The sequence below is a fragment of the Centropristis striata genome, chromosome 15 (genome assembly GCF_030273125.1).
Source record: "Centropristis striata isolate RG_2023a ecotype Rhode Island chromosome 15, C.striata_1.0, whole genome shotgun sequence".
Taxonomy (NCBI): Eukaryota; Metazoa; Chordata; class Actinopteri; order Perciformes; family Serranidae; genus Centropristis; species Centropristis striata.
The window spans coordinates 6,485,506-6,504,576 of record NC_081531.1 but is presented as its reverse complement, the minus strand read 5'-3'; the positions used below and the strand labels follow the sequence as shown (position 1 = coordinate 6,504,576).

At 35.6% G+C, this 19,071-nt stretch overlaps 1 protein-coding gene across 1 annotated transcript in view; it reads right to left on the bottom strand.

The window, feature by feature from the left end:
* The window catches only part of LOC131986968 (uncharacterized), a 32,711-nt gene that overhangs the window by 11,552 nt on the left and 2,088 nt on the right, over positions 1-19,071 (bottom strand). Inside the window, 16 exon segments of the mRNA XM_059352108.1 lie at positions 492-595; positions 686-845; positions 1,356-1,489; positions 2,280-2,409; positions 3,156-3,317; positions 3,448-3,576; positions 5,585-5,733; positions 6,582-6,829; positions 7,540-7,697; positions 15,862-15,957; positions 16,047-16,150; positions 16,457-16,616; positions 17,015-17,148; positions 17,241-17,373; positions 17,906-18,067; positions 18,810-18,938. Coding sequence (XP_059208091.1) covers positions 492-595; positions 686-845; positions 1,356-1,489; positions 2,280-2,409; positions 3,156-3,317; positions 3,448-3,576; positions 5,585-5,733; positions 6,582-6,829; positions 7,540-7,697; positions 15,862-15,957; positions 16,047-16,150; positions 16,457-16,616; positions 17,015-17,148; positions 17,241-17,373; positions 17,906-18,067; positions 18,810-18,938 — 2,292 coding nt within the window.

The window sequence follows — 19,071 nt, the reverse complement described above, 5'->3', positions numbered from 1 at the left end:
GTTAAGAACAGAGAAATGTGTTCTCTCTCCCAGTGCTGCAAGAACAAAATTATATCATTCTGTTCTTGCAGAGCCTTTAAGCCCTAATTAGTGGTCTTTAGATGTGCTGGAAAGCATTCTCCTGGATTTAACTTCATGTTTAACAGACATACAGCTTTGGAAAAATATAAGAGACTACTGCAAAATGATCAGTTTTGCTGGTTTTACCAGCAAACACATTCGCTAAAGGACTAAAAAAGACACAGAATGACCAAAAAAAGACACAAAAAGACAGAAAATGACAAAAATAAAAGACAGAAAATGACCAAAAAAAGACACAAAATGACCAAAAAAGTCACAAAATGACCAAAAAAGACAAAATGAGAAGACAGAATGACCAAAAAAACCCACAGAAGACACAAAATGACTTACAAAGACACAAAAAGACATGAAAAGGATTAAAAATGGACAAAATAGCCCTATAAGACTCCATAGAGTTAAATGCTCCTCACCTCTGTACTGGAAAGCTGCAGTCACCTTGCCATTCAGGCCGGAGAAGGTCTGATCCACTCTCTTGGGGGAGCCCTGGTCCAAGGCCTTTCTAACCTCATCATAACTGAGGAAACACAGACAGGAATTAGACACATTCAATATTTAGTTACTTAAGAATAACTCACACTGAAATTAAAATATTCTCTAAACTCACCTGTAGTAATAATTGCCAACAAAGAACAGCGTCTTGCCAGATTCCACGTCATGAAGGGCTGCGTCGATTTTCCTCACGCCTCTCGGCAGACCAAAGCTGCTGAGTTTTTTAGGATAGCCACGTACGAGATTATAGCCAGTGAAGGCCCACACTCTACGACCTGCAGGCACAAAGAGATTTTTTATAAAAAATCAGGGTAAACTTTGAAATGCTTTGAGTTTGGACCCTTGAGTGCACTGTAAAAACGTCCCGTTGTTTTACAGAAAAAAACTGGCAGCTGAAAAATACAGTACAAATGTCAACATCTTTACAGAACAACTTGTAAATTTTACATCCTAAAACTAATAATTAAAAAAAAAAAAAAAACATTTTAAAGTTGTAGATTATACTGTCCTTTACTGCTAATTTAACAGGATGATGCTGCTTTTATACTAATTATTTATGCAAAATTTACATGCAGATTTAGCTTATTGCGCATTGAATACCAGTAAATTAACATTCAGTTATTATTTATTGTACCTTGAATACCAGTAAAATGTACAAGTTGTTCTGTAAAGTTGTTTACATTTGTACTGTATTTTTTGCAGAATTATTCTGGTAACCACAGCTGCCATTTTTTCCCGTAAAAGCAACAGAATTTTTTCACAGTGTAGATAAGGAGGATGCATACCTTTAAAGAGAAAGATTCTATCGGAGCCCCGGCTTTCATAAGCAGCGTCGATGTTGGTGGGGGCATTGGGCCAGAAGCTTGTGATGAGACTTTGCTGAGGTGTATTGCTCTGAGGGTAGCTCCGCCAGAAGAAGCTGAGGACAAAAGAACATTTTGCACGTCAGAAATAATCCTAATAATCCTGACAGACTTGGTATTTGTCTGTTTTGCTACACTGAAAAAAACTGGAGTGACATTTACTTAAAAAAAGCTAGGCAAGTTTTTTCACACAGAAAGTGTTTGTAATCTTTACTCAGGCTGTTTCTAAGTAATATTTATTTATCGTATACACACACACACACACACACACACACACACACACACACACACACATTCTTGTACTTCTATCTTTGTGAGGACCCTCATTAGAACAGTGAATTCCCTTGCAAGGTTTTAATAGTTTAGAATTTTTCATTAGTTTTAGTTTTAATTTTGTTGTCAATTTTTGTTTTCAAATTCAGTTACTTTTAATTAGTTTTTAGAGTGAGTTTGCTAGTTTTACTTTATTTTTATTTTTTTAAATGCTTTAGTTTTAGTTTAGTTTTTATTAGTTTTAGTTTTTTGTAATGGGGTATTTGTTGGGTGGGAGATTAAAAGAGGTCACAGTAAATTTTGCCTTTATTTCCTTTGTCTTATCCTTCTTCATTATGTATGAAAAAAGTTGACAAAGATGAAAATGAAGGACATTTTCACTATAATTTTAGTTAGTTTTGTAACCACACAATATAGTTTCAGTTAATTATCATTATCATGTAACCTTTAACCCTTAAAACAAAGTCTGAAATCTTTAGAAAAATCCAAAAATGTCCTCACTCTGTTGGTAATTTATAAAGATGATTGAACAAATAATTACAGGGCCAAAAAAATATTTTTTTCCCAGTGTACCTGTCTTTGAAGAAGTACATCTCTCCTCTCAGGGTGGTGACAGCATCCAGCACCATGGTAGAATCACAGGCGTCAGGGGTGGTGGGGGGCTCAGGTTCAGCCACAGAGGGGTCCTTTTGAGAGTTTGCACCTGGAGGATACACAGAATGAGTCAACCGGGATTTAGAAAGCGCTGCATCACATTGCAACAAACAGTTGCATTACTGAAGATTGTGCAAGACATTGTCAGAGATTTTGGTCAAGTGCTATGTGTGCAAACAGGCATGAAAAAAATTTGTTCCAAGTAATATTCACTAAACCAGTTCATTGGCTTAATTAGTTGATATTTCCAAGTAAAATGTAATTGAGGGACATCAGTGAATCTGTAATTTACTTGTGTATTTTCGAACATGGTCTCACAGGAATCCGTGAAATAGCCACAGATTTGCTTAACTCAAAATCCGTGGAATAGCCACGGATTCACTCAAATTTCCGTGAAACTGACACGGATTTCACTACAATGCAAGTTAATGACAGTCATATCCCGTGGCTATTCCATGGATATTTTTTCCTATTGGTTTGTTCCAAGTCCAGTGACTTTCAAGGTCCCGGCGGTCAGAACAAAAAACATGGCGGACAGTTCTCTCATTTTTAGTGGAAAAAAAATCAATATTTTGACTTAGTTTCTGCATAAAAATGGATTTTGATTACATTTCTAGCGAGAAATATATGTTTTATTTTCTAAATCTTCACTCAGTGAATGTACATAATCACTTTGTATGTTGGTTCTATTAAATAAACATAACCTAGAAACAGTCTGAGTAAAGATTACAAACACTTTCTAGCTTTTTTTAAGTAAATGTCTCTCTAATTTTTTTCAGTGCAGTTAGCACTCACCATAGAGAGACTGGATGCCTCTGACGTCGTCCCGGGGCAGAACGAAGGTGTCAGGGTTTCTGTAGTTGTAGACAGGGTACATCAGAGCACCGGGATCATCGGAGTGAGACAAACCCAGGGAGTGGCCAAACTCATGGGCAGCCACCATGAAGAGGACATAGCCTGCAGCAGAAACACACAATAACAGGTTAGTTACAGCTCCTCTCTGGTATTACATCATGTCAAAACATACACTGATAGAGGAATTCTTGATTAAAAGAGACAATATGCAAGGCATAAATAACAAACTCGCCTCTGTTGGAGCGGAAAGTGAAGGTCTCATCGTCATCAAAGTGAGCATCTCCTCCGATGCCAGGGCTCGGGGCGAAGGCATGGGCAAGAGTCCCACCAGGGCCATCAAAGGGGTAATAATCACCATGAGCTGGAAACAACATACTCATGTCAGGTTTTGCAAGAAAACAAGTGCAAGAAAATGCACTTTCATATGTTTTTTTCACCTGCACTGAAAATGATAAAAATAAGAGCTGGTATCTATGCATTATGGGAATGTTCTAGGATCCTCCCATTGTGGGAAAAAGTTATAAATTATATGAGCAAATCATTAAATTTTGAACTTCCCAAGTCACCAAGACTATGTCTCATTGGAGACAGAACTATGGTACCCCTTTACAGTTTTAGAATATTAAAAACTGGTAACTAATAACATGTGCACGGACTATTCCAACATAGCTGTAGGGACCAGTAGGCGAAGCCCCGAGCACTATTGTTATACTGTGGATTTCTTCTTCTTCTTCTTCCGGACACAATTTCGTCCCGCTACTAGTCCTACAACTTGAAGAGTTGCAGGACAAATTATACATCAAAACGTTGGGCGTTGTCGGTGGGCTACTACTTTTCTCTACGGAATACGAATATTAAAAATGCAGGAAGATTTCTGTAGAAAAGCATATTTAACAGTTTTTCAGATCGCTCTTACAAAGCTATTTCTTCATTTTTCTTCACAAAAAACATATGTAGACGTTCAGGAAGAACTCAGGACGCTCAAAGTGAAGTCGGATCAATGATAGCTATTATGGTTTTGCCAAAAATGCTTTCTGTTCGAGGCCAGAAATTCCAGTCTGTCCACCTCTGGCTGCTGTCACTGTTCCGGAACATTGGCAGTTGGTGGCAGTTAATTCTGTTGATTGCTCTGCTCTGATTGCCTTTGATTTTGAGGTTAAAGGGCATAGGTTGCTGTATAAATAAATACTTGAAAAGGAATGCTTGTGTGCTCCTTGTATATCATATAGTATCATAACATTACTAATATTATTGGTTTGAAATCTCTGAAGAATCTCATCATAGTGTACACACACCGGCAGTAGCCCCCGTGGCCCTTTCACAATTCCCCAAAAGGAAATTTTCTAGTTTTCTATTATTATTGTATTTTTTATGACCTCCATCCTGTCTGTTTTGTTTGATGTTCGTTTGTATGTTGTAATAAGAACTGGGTGTCCAATTGCACAATTGATAATTGTACTTCTCACCAAAACAACATTTCTTAAGAGTAGCTGAGGTTATTTTAAGGATATCACAACCACAAACCTGAGCTGAGATAAGACACATACTTTCAACACAAAGTAAACACAGGTACAGATGGCTCCAAGATAGCTGCAAGTGCTGTCATGCCACCAGAGGAATGATTGTTGTCTCTTTGTTATGTTGACTGAGCTACATTATGTAACTGCACTGCAATCATTGACAGTAATTAAGGGATATGTCACTAAAATATGTACAAGCCCTCTAGCCACAAAAACAAAACAAAAAACAAACATAACAGAAAACATATACCTCACAAGTCTGAATTACAAATGTGGAAAGTTTTTTTTACAGCCAGATTTTAAAATTTTGAATTTTATGATACTTAACATTTCTAGTCCACAATGTTTTTGTTGGGAACAATTGTACTTTTTACTCCACTTGGTTTATTTGGTACATTATTTAACTTATCATCTGTAAGTTTGAGTGTTTAATATATGATGCAGCACTAAAATAATTTAATGATACAAAATACACAATGACACAAGAAAATGTCTTTTTGTGTCTTTGTAAGTTATTTTGTGTCCTTTTTTGGTCATTTTGTGTCTTTTTTGGTCGTTTTGTGTTGTTGTTTTTGGTCATTCTGTCTTCTGATTTTGTGTCTTTTTGGTCATTTTGTGTCTTTTTTTAGTAATTTTTAGTAATTTTGTGTCTTTTTTAGTCCTTTAGTCCAACATAAAATGTGATTTTGAATCTTTTTTTTTACTTTCAAAACACTATCATGCTCAATAAAAAAATCTAAATGTTGCAAATGTGAACAAAGGTTGCAAATCTTACATATAAGAGGGTTACATCCAGTTCTATCATTTTATACAAAATATATTTGACACTAAAAGTTATTGTGTACTCACATCTGCTGCCAAAGGAGATCATGATGTCAGCGGTGCCACTGTGGACTCTTGTGAATCTCAGAGGAGTGACTTTGGCCCAAACCTGCAGAGCTTTCTCCATGGAGTCATCTATCTCTGACCTGGACATGTCAGGTGTGTAGTTCACTATCCTGTAGGACAGAAAAATAGTCATGAATATTGTTGGTTAGATTCACTAAAATGACTCTTTCACGTACTTTTTTCTTCAGATCATTTTCATTTTATCTTCATTTTATTAAGGATCCCCATTAGCTGATGCCATAGCAATCAGCTAATCTTCCTGGGGTCCGTAACACATACAACATACAATACAATCACAATTAACCCTTTATCAGGCAAATAACTATATTTGGTAACTTCAGGTAATATTTTGAGAAAAAAGTTGCAAATTTACTAGATTAAAGTGGCAAATCTGCGCGTAAAAAGTCGCAGATTTACGAGAAAAAAGTGGGAACTTTTTTCTCCCAGATCCACCACTTTAGATCTCATAAATCTACACATTTTTTCTCGTAGATTTGCCACTTTAATCTCGTAAGCTTTTTTCTCTAAATATTATTTTCGTATGTTTTTTTCACACATTCTGACAGTATGTAATATCCTCCAATAATCTCTAGGGTTGAAATTTGGATTTTGCAAGTATTTCAATGAGTTCCCTATTAAGGGTTAAGAACTATACAAAAACAAACATATCAAATAAAAACAAAACAAGTACATACAATATAAAACAGACAAACCCACACAATAGTTGACATAATAAAATGACTAAACCTACCCAAAAACTAAATTCAGCTGAGTTATTCAAAACAGATCATTCCCACAACACGCCCAACAGATGAATTACTGTCTAAGATAGACTTTAAGTTTTCCTTTAAAAAACTGATTTACTGTAGATACAGCAGAGATACTGAGGCAGATCATTCCAGAGAGACATTGATCTGTAGATAAAAGAACGCTGTGAAGCATTTCAAAGATCAGTCACCTGTAGGTAAGGCTGTTCTTCTGCCACTTTAAGTCACGTCCAAATGTGGAGAAACGTGCAACGTCGTTGTCTGGAACGCCACAGCGAGCCTTCTTCATCAGCGCCACAGTGTCAGCATCCAGCGTCCCGGTGATCTGGAGACCAAAGAATCTCTGCATCTCACTCAGCTTCTTGGTCACTGGGCTGATCCCCCGTCTGATACTTGGACCTGTCTCCTCCGTCAGGTTGAAGAAGTTCTTCAGGTAGTTCTGTAAAACCAGATGGGAATTTAATCCTTAGAAGTCTAAGCATTCACATTAATAACCTTTGGATTTTGAGGCTATTTTTGTTGGTTTTGGACACTTTTTCATTCTGCCTATATAAACCACTTAGAAATCTTTACCATGACACGTTGGTATCATTGTTTTCAAGACAACTTCACCTATATGACCTGATTATTTTTTTCATTTTTACTTACTTGATCAACATTTTGAACACAAAAAAGCACACAAAAACACCAAAAAAATTACAAAAAACACACATAAAACATGAAAAATAAACCAGAAACACACACAAAATTAGAAAAAAACACATACAAACACACTCAAAACACACCAAAAACAAAATAAAAATACAAAAAACACATAAAAAACACGAAAAACACAAAGAAATCACAAAAAACACAGATAAAAACACAAAGATTGCATTACAAATGCTAAATGCACAAAGCTAAATTAGAAAAATCTCTGCAAAAAAAGTAAAATCATGTTAATACACTTCGAGGTGTTTTAAAAAAATAACTTTTGCTAAAAAAATGGTTGATGCCTTAAATTGGACATGGAAACTTTTGGAAAAGCCAAAACTTTAGAGTAAAGCTGACAGCAGAGGGTTAATACCCCTAAGTCAGTCATTATCTTCAGAATTTGTGCAACAAAATGCACATGTTGAACACATACAGTGAAAACATATTCATACATACCTCAGCAAAACTCTCATCCTGCACAGTGACCTGTGGGGCAGGCACACAGTGGACTGTGACCGCCAGGCTCAGTATAATGCACACACTGTAAGACCTCATGCTTCCTCTTTGAAGCCGACTTGTTTGTGTTTCTGTGCTGCAGTCAGCTGTTATATAGGCTGAGGAGTGGAAGTGTTGGGGAGTGGGCGTGTTGAGCAACTGCCCTCTTAGTGAGTGACTCAAGAAGTCTTCCATTTATGGATGACAAGGAGAAGATTGCTTTGATTGTTCAGCCGAGACAAGGAAAAATCCCCTAATAAAGACAATAATCATGGTCATATACGTAATACAGGACATGACAGGTCCATATAGAAACTACAGATTTTAAAAATAAATATTAATATTTTAGGTACAGCAGGGGTCTCACACAAAAAAAACACAAAATGACCAAAAAAAGACACAAAATTACAAAAAAAAGACACAAAATTACTAAAAAAGACACACAAAATTACTAAAAAAAGACACAGAATTTACAAAAAAGACACAAAATAAAAAAACCCACAAAATTACAAAAAAAGACACAAAATTACTAAAAAGGACACAAAATTACAAAAAAGACACAAAATTACTAAAAAAGACAGAAAATGACAAAAAAATACACAAAATTACCAAAAAAAGACACACAATTACCAAAAAAAGACACAAAATTACCCCAAAAAGACCCAGAATGACCAAAAAAGACACAAAATTACTAAAAAAGACACTAAATTATTTTAAAAAGACACAAAATCACCAAAAAGACACAGAATTACCAAAAAAGAGACACAAGATTATTAAAAAAGACACAATTATAAAAAAAAAAACAGAAAATTATTTTTAAAAAGACACAACCCTCTTTAGTGAGTGACTCAAGAAGTATTCCATTTAAGGATGACAGGAGAAGATTGCTTTGATTGCTCAGCCGAGAAGGAAAAATCCCCTAATAAAGATCATAGTCATGGTCATATACGTAATACAGGACACATGACATGCCCATACAGAAACTACAGATTTTATTCTATTTTTGAATCCTTCACATGTCTTTTCGTGTCTTTGTAAGCCATTTTGTGTCTTTTTTGGTCATTTGTGTCTGTTGTTGTGTCTTTTTTGCATTTTTTGTGTCTTTTTTGGTCATTTTGTGTCTGTTGTTGTGTCTTTTTTAGTTATTTTGTGTGTTTTTGAGGTCATTCTGTCTTCTCATTTTGTGTCTTTTTTTAGTCAGCAAGAAGTCTTGCTTTGGTGCTTTTGGAGACTCAAGAGGGTTAAAGTGACACATTTTGTGTGCATAAAGAGGTGTCAGTGCATTTCTTTATCGGTGTCTTGCTTCATATTATACAGGATTGTCTCTGAGCAGTTTAATGGGTGGACCAGGATAATTTGATTCAATATTTGTCATTTTATTTTGAACATGTTTATAGATTTTTTAATTCGCTCAAACTTGTATTCTGATAAAGTTATTTTCTACCCTGATTCTTCAGGTGGTCTGTCATGAATTCAAAGCTCTTCAATCCCAAAGTGTCTTCTCTAACCCTCAGGCTGCTGTTGCTACTGACAAGAAGTGACGTACTTTGTGAAAAGACAAGCTGCATCATGTCCTCCTGTCAGATCATGGAGTACCTGTAGATGCCCCAGATCACTCATCGAGCTGTAAAAGTTTACTCACCAACCACTTTATAATAGTTAAACAGTTGTAATAATGCCATTTATAATTGTGAGTCAGCATCATAGAGTATTTACAGGAAGTGGCCGCAGGGTTGGGTCGGGTAAAGGCCGCCAGTGCCAAAGTGCTTTAAAGTTTCTTATTCTTTTTAATATCCATTAGGAAAATTACCCTACTTACCCAATAAGTGTTAGGATGTGCAACCTTTGTCTATTACCCTGTGTTTTCCTGGTGTTTCCCAGCCATGTTCTGTGTTTGTTTTTGTCTGTCTTCCTAGTCTGTGCAGGCTGGGCGTGGCTGACCAACTTCTTCAACCACTCCTTTATTGATCCTCAATTTGATACAATTTTACCTCTCACATACACAATTTTACCTCTCACATTCACAATTTTACCTCTCACATACACAATTTTACCTCACACATTAACAATTTTACCTCTCACATTCACAATTTTACCTCTCACATACACAATTTTACCTCACACATCAACAATTTTAGCTCTCACATTCACAATTTTACCTCTCACATTAACAATTTTACCTCTCACATTCACAATTTTACTTCTCACATTAACAATTTTACCTCTCATGATCACAATTTTACCTCTCACATTAACAATTTTACCTCTCACATTCACAATTTTAACTCTCACATTAACAATTTTACCTCTCACATTCACAATTTTCCCTCTCACATACACAATTTTACCTCTCACATTCACAATTTTTCCCCTCACATACACAATTTTACCTCTCACATTCACAATTTTACCTCACATTCACAATTTTACCTCTCACATACACAACTTTCCCTCTCACATTCTCAATTTTACGCCTCACATTCACAATTTTCCCTCTCACATTCACAATTTTCCCTCTCACATTCACAATTTTACCTCTCACATACACAATTTTACCTCTCACATCAACAATTTTCCCTCACATACACAATTTTACTTCTCACATTCACAATTTTCCCTCTCACATTAACAATTTTCCCTCTCACATACACAATTTTACCTCTCACATTCACAATTTTACCTCTCACATTAACAATTTTACCTCTCACATTCTCAATTTTATCTCTGACATTCACAATTTTACTTCTCACATTAACAATTTTACCTCTCACATTCACAATTTTAACTCTCACATTCACAATTTAACCTCTCACATTAACAATTTTTCCCCTCACATACACAATTTTCCCTCTCACATACACAATTTTCCCTCTCACATTCACAATTTTCCCTCTCACATTCACAATTTTACCTCTCACGTACACAATTTTCCCTCTCACATTCACAATTTTCCCTCTCACATTCACAATTTTACCTCTCACGTACACAATTTTACCTCTCACATTCACAATTTTACCTCTCACATTCACAATTTTCCCTCTCACATACACAATTTTACCTCTCACATTCACAATTTAACCTCTCACATTAACAATTTTTCCCCTCACATACACAATTTTACCTCTCACATTCACAATTTTACCTCACATTCACAATTTTACCTCTCACATACACAATTTTCCCTCTCACATTCACAATTTTACCTCTCACATACACAATTTTACCTCTCACATCAACAATTTTCCCTCACATACACAATTTTACCTCTCACATTCACAATTTTCCCTCTCACATTAACAATTTTACCTCTCACATTCACAATTTTACCTCTCACATTCACAATTTTCCCTCTCACATTCACAATTTTACCTCTCACATACACAATTTTACCTCTCACATCAACAATTTTCCCTCACATACACAATTTTACCTCTCACATTCACAATTTTACCTCTCACATTAACAATTTTACCTCTCACATTCACAATTTTACCTCTCACATACACAATTTTACCTCTCACATTCACAATTTTACCTCTCACATACACGATTTTACCTCACATGCACAAATTTTTTGGAAATGTGAGAGGTAAAATGATGTATATGGGAGGTAAAATTGTGAATGTGAGAGGTAAAATTGTGAATGTGAGAGGGAAGAATGAATTATGGCCCATGCAGCCTCTCATCAGTTTGACTCTGTGATTAGTGTCCCATCAGAATATGGTCATTCATGGCCATATAAGGACCTTTTAGTTTTTCAGTTTGGAGAAGTTTACTCATGTCATTGATTATTTTCTTTATTTTATATCTGTAAACTCAGTTTTAGTATGTCTTTATGTATCTATGTATGTTACATGTGTACATTATTGTTAGTGGAAAACTACACCGTGGTTGCTGTTTCCTAACTCTGGACAAAGGGAGGAACAGTACTGTCTTCTTTGTGCAACCGTGTTTCAGGTAAACGCAGACAGGGAGGATAAAAGTGTTGCAATGGAAATACAGTCATTTTAGATGTACATATATATAATAAGATATATAGCAATTCACTAATAGAATGACTAAAATAAAAACAGAATAACCCGACAAAGTTTATTTAGCGTCATCTCTGTTTCCTGGACAACATCTATTTTAAGGATCATTATTAAAGTTCCGATAACAACATTGCACAACACTGTATTACATGCTGATGTTAACACTTTTTACCACCCTCCTCTATTATTCATCAGTGAGCAACATATTTAGGACATAATGTGGTTAATGCCAGAGGTGAATAGCACACATACACACATGATTTGCATGACTTGGCTGCCTTAAATATGTCTGAGGGAAATTTCCATATTTGGTTGTATACATTTTGAAGAGAAGAACATGTTGTAATTGTAACTGTACACACTGATATTGTTGCTGAATGTTATTGTTTTGCATCACAAATCGTGTAAATTTATAAAAAGTATAGCATGGAAACACACATAAGGTTAGGTTTCATGTCTTATAACTGGCACCAAACAGATGTGTATGTATGGTTGCTCATAAAGATGGAATAAATTATATATTTTTTTACCTCTTTCCATGAAATGATTGTGACAATGTGATTTATTCTTGACAGAAAAAATGTATTTATCTTCTCAAACCTTTGTCAATCAGTATCTTCCAAACATATCACAATGAAAATGAAACCACAATTAACAGAGGATTGTGTCTGAAAACAACATTATTCCAACTTAATGGGCAACATTGTATGTGTATATGGGTCATTTCAGAATTGCGGGTACATTTCGCGTCTCCCAGGAAAACCTTTGATTATTTCCCCCTAAAAAAGTATTTACTGGATCTGTTTTAAATAATATTGCTAATTATATTGAATGTTCCCCAATAATAATGATTGGTGTGTATTTTAGGCACAATTTATATGTAAAATATTCATTAAATGATTCCTACCCACCAATTATTGGCTGTCTTCAGCTTGTGATTCACATGTTCATATTGAATTAACATAAAATAATTCATTAAAATTAGCAGTTTTTTTGTGCTAATTCTATAAATACTTATACTTACAGTTGCACAGAGTATTTATTTTCTGTAATACATGGGATTTCAACATTAAAAATATATATTTTTTATCTGTCCCTATGATCCGGTCAACTCTGTTATCGCCGTTATAAAACCACATAAAAAACCCTACAGCATTCAAATAAAAACATGTGACCTGCTCCCAGTGATGTCACTTCCTCTTGCAGAGAAGATTTGGAGGGAATTAATGAATGTTAAACTTTCTCTCTCATTAATTTGTACAAAATGTTGAGAATACACCAACAGTAGATTAATTAAATGTCAAATCTGTTACTAGGATATTCTAGTGAATCTGTAAGTAATTTTTTCAAAAACAATTATATGATGAAAATTCATTAAATGATGGTTTTATTCATGACATGTGGTATCTGGTTTTAAGCTAGCATGTGGAGTTAAAGCACAAAATGGTGGAAAATGTCAACTCTGTTATCGTCAACTCTGTTACATGTTTCAAAATTTCAATGATAACAGAGTTACTGTTTTTGGCCTTTTACACATAGTTTGTCAACTCTGTTATTCATGTCAACTCCATTTACATAGGCGTCAACTCTGTTTCTCACAGTTTTATTTAAAAAAATGTGAATTAAATATGTTTTATTGTTGACAAACTAACCAGAAGCTGTGTCATAATTAACATTCTCACTATACATGAAATTTCAAAGCGTTTCATTAATTTTTGGAGCAATATTTAGAGAAAATCCAAACTGTCTTGGCAACTTTCCAATTAAATGTGTCAATGATTTTACTCCTGAAAAAAGAATCTTTATCTTAGAAAATTTAAAGTTGAATTAGCTGATGTAAAGACAAAAGTTCTCTTAGGAAAGAAATGGTTTTAAACTGTATTACATTTGAGTACTATACATATTTACCCTAATTTGTCTGCAACAGAGTTGACTGATTTTACTGTCATTACGATGATTTTCACATTAAATATTTTAAATCTTACATGTTTAAGCTTGGCAAATGCTGGAAGTGTTAAATTTAAAGTATTCTCTATGGGAATTAAAAAGGTTTTATGGAAAAAAATGAAATAAAATTCTTAATTTTTCTAAACTTCAAATGTACCCGCAATTCTGAAATGGGCCATATATATATATATATATATATGTATATATTAAATTGGTCTTTTGTAATATTCAATTTTTTTGATAACACTGAATTTGATTAAGCCATAATCATTATAATTAGAATAAATTAAATAAATAAAGACATTAAATGTTTCATTCTGTGTGTAATGGATCTATATAATGTGTTATTTCCTCTTTTTGAATTGAATTACTGACATAAATAAACTTTTCTATGATATTCTGATGTATTGAGGCACCTGTAAACCAGTGGGGGCTACATTTTTTCCATAGGCCGTAACTGAATTAGACAAACTTTGCAATGAGCCACACATTGGACAATGGAATCGACGTGAAACACAGAACTGATTTGTGCTTTCTTGCCCTTTTGAGATGCTCCCAGGGCAGGTTCTGGCCCCGGGGCCGTAGGTTGCCCATGTGTGATCTTTACTATAGGACGGACAGATATATAGAGACTGTCATGGTTCAGTGGAATTTAAGGACTTGGTGATCCTCTGACTCAGGCATGGGCAACTTAAATGCTGGAGGGGGCCACAATTTTTCATGGACACTACCACAGGGCCACATATAGGACCGTGCACTTAACCAGATATGAAGAAACTGCAATTTTAAATATGTTTACAGTGCAGTAACTTAACATGTTTCATGCTCAAATGCATGTATAACAGTATAAATAGGAATACAAAAGGTAACATTGGGGGGATTTTTTGGCGTGTTTTTGTCTTTTTGGGTCATATTTTTGTCATTTTGTGTCTTTTTTTGTCATTTTGTGTGTTTTTTGTTCATTTTCTGTGTTTTTTTTGTTTATTTTGACTCATTTTGTCATTTGTTTTTTTGTGTCTATTTGTTTACTGTGCAGTAACTTAACATATTTCATGCTCAAATGCATGTATAACAGTATAAATAGGAATACAAAAGTTTTGAAGCAAATAAAAAATAACCACTTACTGTGATTTATTTTTTTAGTGCAAGAACAGCAGACCAACATTAATTGCAAGAAGTTATTTTGTGCATTTTTACACTGCACTTTTAAGATTTCATGCTCAAATGCATGTAGTTGTACTGAGGGCCACTTCAAGTGAGGGTGCGGGCCTTATGCAGCCCCTGGGCCTCATGTTGGCCATCTCTGCTCTGACTTACCCTCTTACGCCACCATGAGGACACTTGTGTTTCAGAGTAAAATATCTCAACAACTATTGTATTGCTTAGCATGGAATTTGGTACAAACATTCATGTTCCCCTCAGTATAATCTGTATAACTCTCTAGCATCTTTGCACCATCACATGACCACATTTAAATTTGTTTAATGCTTGTTTTTATTACCTACAAAAATAACAATGTTCCCATCAGCCTCAGTGTTTCTTTGTGTTTAGTTCTAATTACAGTATCTCTCAGTACACTTGTGTCTAGTTCTTGCTGCATAAAGTTATAATTAATGTTGATGTATGTATGTATGATGTAAAAATACTAATACACTGCACTAAAATGAAAACAGCCAATATATTTGAGGAACCAGTAGTAACTTTCTGTCTCAAAATGTCAACAATCAGGACATTCGCTTTTGATCTGTGCATGCAGATTAACAACAAACATACTCAAAAATGTATTTCAACAAGTTTTATTTATTATTAATAATTCATTTAACTGACATCTTTTCACAGTGCCCATTTGTTTTTTTTTAATATTTGCATTCATACATTCATATGCTGTGTCACAGTTGTATACAGATCTATGTAGACATGTGCAATTGTAACAATATTCAAATTCATTTATGTAACATGCTCCAAACTTCCACAGTTAAACTACATTAAACACAATATTAAAACAGCAACAACAGCAATAATTTGATTATGAATATGATATAACTTAACTAAGATACAATCAAAGTTAAGCTTTGTTAAATTAACTTAAATAAGTAAAAATACCTGACATTAAAAAGTGCTAAAAACTTTAAGGTGCTTTTCTCAGGAAAGGCATATATCCAGTATAGCCTCCAGCCATGAGTGTGTAACAATACAATTATATATTATAAGATATCAAATAAAATGGGCAATTTAACTCTGTTCCTTCATTGTAATTCAGTGTCATTAAATGAACAATTGAGACAACTGGTTTAATAGCGAGTGCAACGCAGGAAGTAGCTGTTCCCCAGCACACGGAAAAACGTCCCAGTCGACATGCTGTACTCCAACATGCTGGATCCACTGTAGATGTAAGTAAAACCTGCAGAACAGAGACTCAGCATTAGCTTCTGTGCAAACTTTTTTCTCAGTTCAGTGACATTGACTTGGAGAATGTTGAATGTTACTCACCTTTGTACTGGAAAGCTGCAGTCACCTTGCTGCTCAGGCCGGAGAAGATCTCGTCCAGTCGCTTGGGGAATCCCTGGTCCATGGTCTTTTTGGCCTCATCATAACTGTGGAAACACAGACAGGAATTAGAGTGATTCACCATCTTGTAAACGTTGTAAATGTTTCATGCCCATTTGCACGATTGTTTGTTGCTGTATGTTTTTACTGGTGTATAGTCCATCCATCCATCCAACCAACCAAACATCCATCCATCCATCCATCCATCCAATCATCCATCCATCCATCCATCCATCCAATCATCCATCCATCCATCCATCCATCCAACCAACCAACCAACCAACCAACCAACCAACCATTCATCCATCCATCCATCCATCCATCCATCCATCCATCAAACCATTTAAACACACCTGTAGTAATTGGTGCCAACAAAGAACAGAGTCTTGCGACTTTCCACATCATAAAGGGCTGCATCGACTTTCTTCACACTTTCGGGCAGACCGAAACTGGAAATTGGTTTAGGATACCCGGGCACAAGATCATAGCCGCTGAAAGCCCACACTCTCCGACCTGTAGAGAGATTTGAAGAAATTAGTATACAGGTTCATCTCGATACATTAGAATATGATGGAAAAGTCCATTTCAAGTAGTTCAAGTCAAACAGCCCCAACCAAGTATTGAGTCATATAGATGGACATACTTTTCAGAGGCCAACATTTCCATATTAAACATACTTTTGTAATATTACATTTTTTTTTTTCAGACACTGAATCTTATGTCTTCATTATTGAGCCACACATTGGACAATGGAATTGAAACGTGAAACAAAGAACTGATTTGTGCTTTTTTGATGGGGGTAGGTAGGTTTTTTTCACATCTGTATGCATATACAGATAAATAACTTAGTTTTGATTGTGCCAGATTAGGGGCTCCACATAGATACAGTGAAGTATCTAGTAAGTACGTACCTTTAAAGAGCAAGACTCTGTCCGAGTGTTGGCTTTCATAAGCAGCGTCGATGTTGGTGGGGGCATTGGGCCAGAAGTTTGTGATGAGAGTTTGCTGAGGTGTATTGCTCTGAGGGTAGCTCCGCCAGAAGAAGCTGAGAACATATACATTTATTCATAAGTCAACTTGTACTCTTAATAGACTTTAACTTTCAGATTTAAACATTGTAATGTATGTCTAAAATACCTGTCTTTGAAGAAGAGCATCTCTCCTCGCAGGGTGGCGACAGCATCCAAGACCATGTTTGAATCACAGGCGTCAGGGGTGGTGGGGGGCGTAGGGTCCTCTCCAGAGTTCTCCTCCTCATCAGTGTTTGCACCTGGAGGTTAAACAAAATCAGAATCTCAATAGAACAATGACATTGCCAGAGATTTTGATCCAAGTGCTATGTGTGCATCAATGATCCAACCTAGGGATGGGCAACTTAAATGCTGCAGGGGGCCACAATTTTTCATCAACACTACCACAGGGCCACATATAGGACCGTGCACTTAACCAGATATGATGAAACTGCAATTTTTAATATGTTTACAGTGCAGTAACTTAACATATTTCCTGCTGAAACGCATGTATAACAGTATAAATAGGAATACAAAAGGTTTGAAGCAAATAAAAAATAACCACTTAATGTGATTTCTATTTTTTTCAGTGCAATAACAGCAGACCAACATTAATTGCAAGAAGTAATTTTGTTTATTTTTACACTGCACTTTTAAGATTTCATGCTCAAATGCATGTAGTTGTACTGAGGGCCACTTCAAGTGAGGGTGCAGGCCGTATGTGGCCCCCGGGCCTCCAGTTGCCCCCGGGCCTCCAGTTGCCCATCCCTAATCCAGCCAGTTAACACTCACCATAGAGAGACTGGATGCCTTCGACATCGTCACGGGGCAGAACGAAGGTGTCAGGGTTTCTGTAGGAGTACACAGGGTACATGAGAGCACCAGGATCGTTGGAGTGAGACAAACCCAGGGAGTGGCCAAACTCATGGGCAGCCACCAAGAAGAGGACATAGCCTACAGCAGAAACACACAATAACAGGTTAGTTACAGTTAATCTATTATGTTAAAACCTAAACTGACATAGTTGATAGCTATTAGCCCTTTGATGCACAACATGGATCTAAAGTGACCCGACAGAGTTTTTATATTCTATATCTTTGCAATAAATTATTTTCATCATTCAGTATTCCAGGTTTTCCTCAATTAGTTTGTTTTTGATCATTATACACCCTAATTTTTAAGTTTTCCTTTATTCATTTTTTAATAAAACCCCTGTTTGTGTCACTACCCTTCTAATGCACAACATGGGTCAAAAATGACCCATATCCATTTTTTAGCTAAGTAGCTTGCTAAGCTAACTACTTAGCTAACTTCTTGGCAAAGAATTTAGCCAAGTAGGTTGCTCAGCTAACTACTTAGCTATCTTCTTGGCTAAGAATTTAGCTAAGTAGCTTGCTAAGCTACCTACTTAGCTAACTTATTGGCTAAGTAGTTAGCTTGGCAAGCTACCTAGCCAAGTAGTTAGCTATGTAATATTACAAAAACTTTTTTCTTCATAAAGTATGAGAAGCAAAATGGAAATAATGATCTGTTGTTATCAAAAACAAGATATTTAAATAATACTTGGAATATTCAATCATAAAATAAGTTGATATCAAAAGATAGAAACACAGAAACACACAGCAGCATTAAATAACATGGGAAATGTCAATGTCAATATATTGTGCATCAAAGGGTTAAAAGAGAACAAACTCACCTGCGTTGGAGCGGAAAGTGAAGGTCTCATCGTCATCAAAGTGAGCATCTCCTCCGATGCCAGGGCTCGGGGCGAAGGCATGGGCAAGAGTCCCATCAGGACCATCAAAGGGGTAATAATCACCATGAGCTGGAAATGGAAACAACATACTCATGTCAAGGTTTGCAAACTAAATACAGCTATAATCCATAATTTAATGAACTAGAAGCAGGTTTTCATCTTTGTTTTATGAGACTTCACAACCAATAACCTGAACACAAAA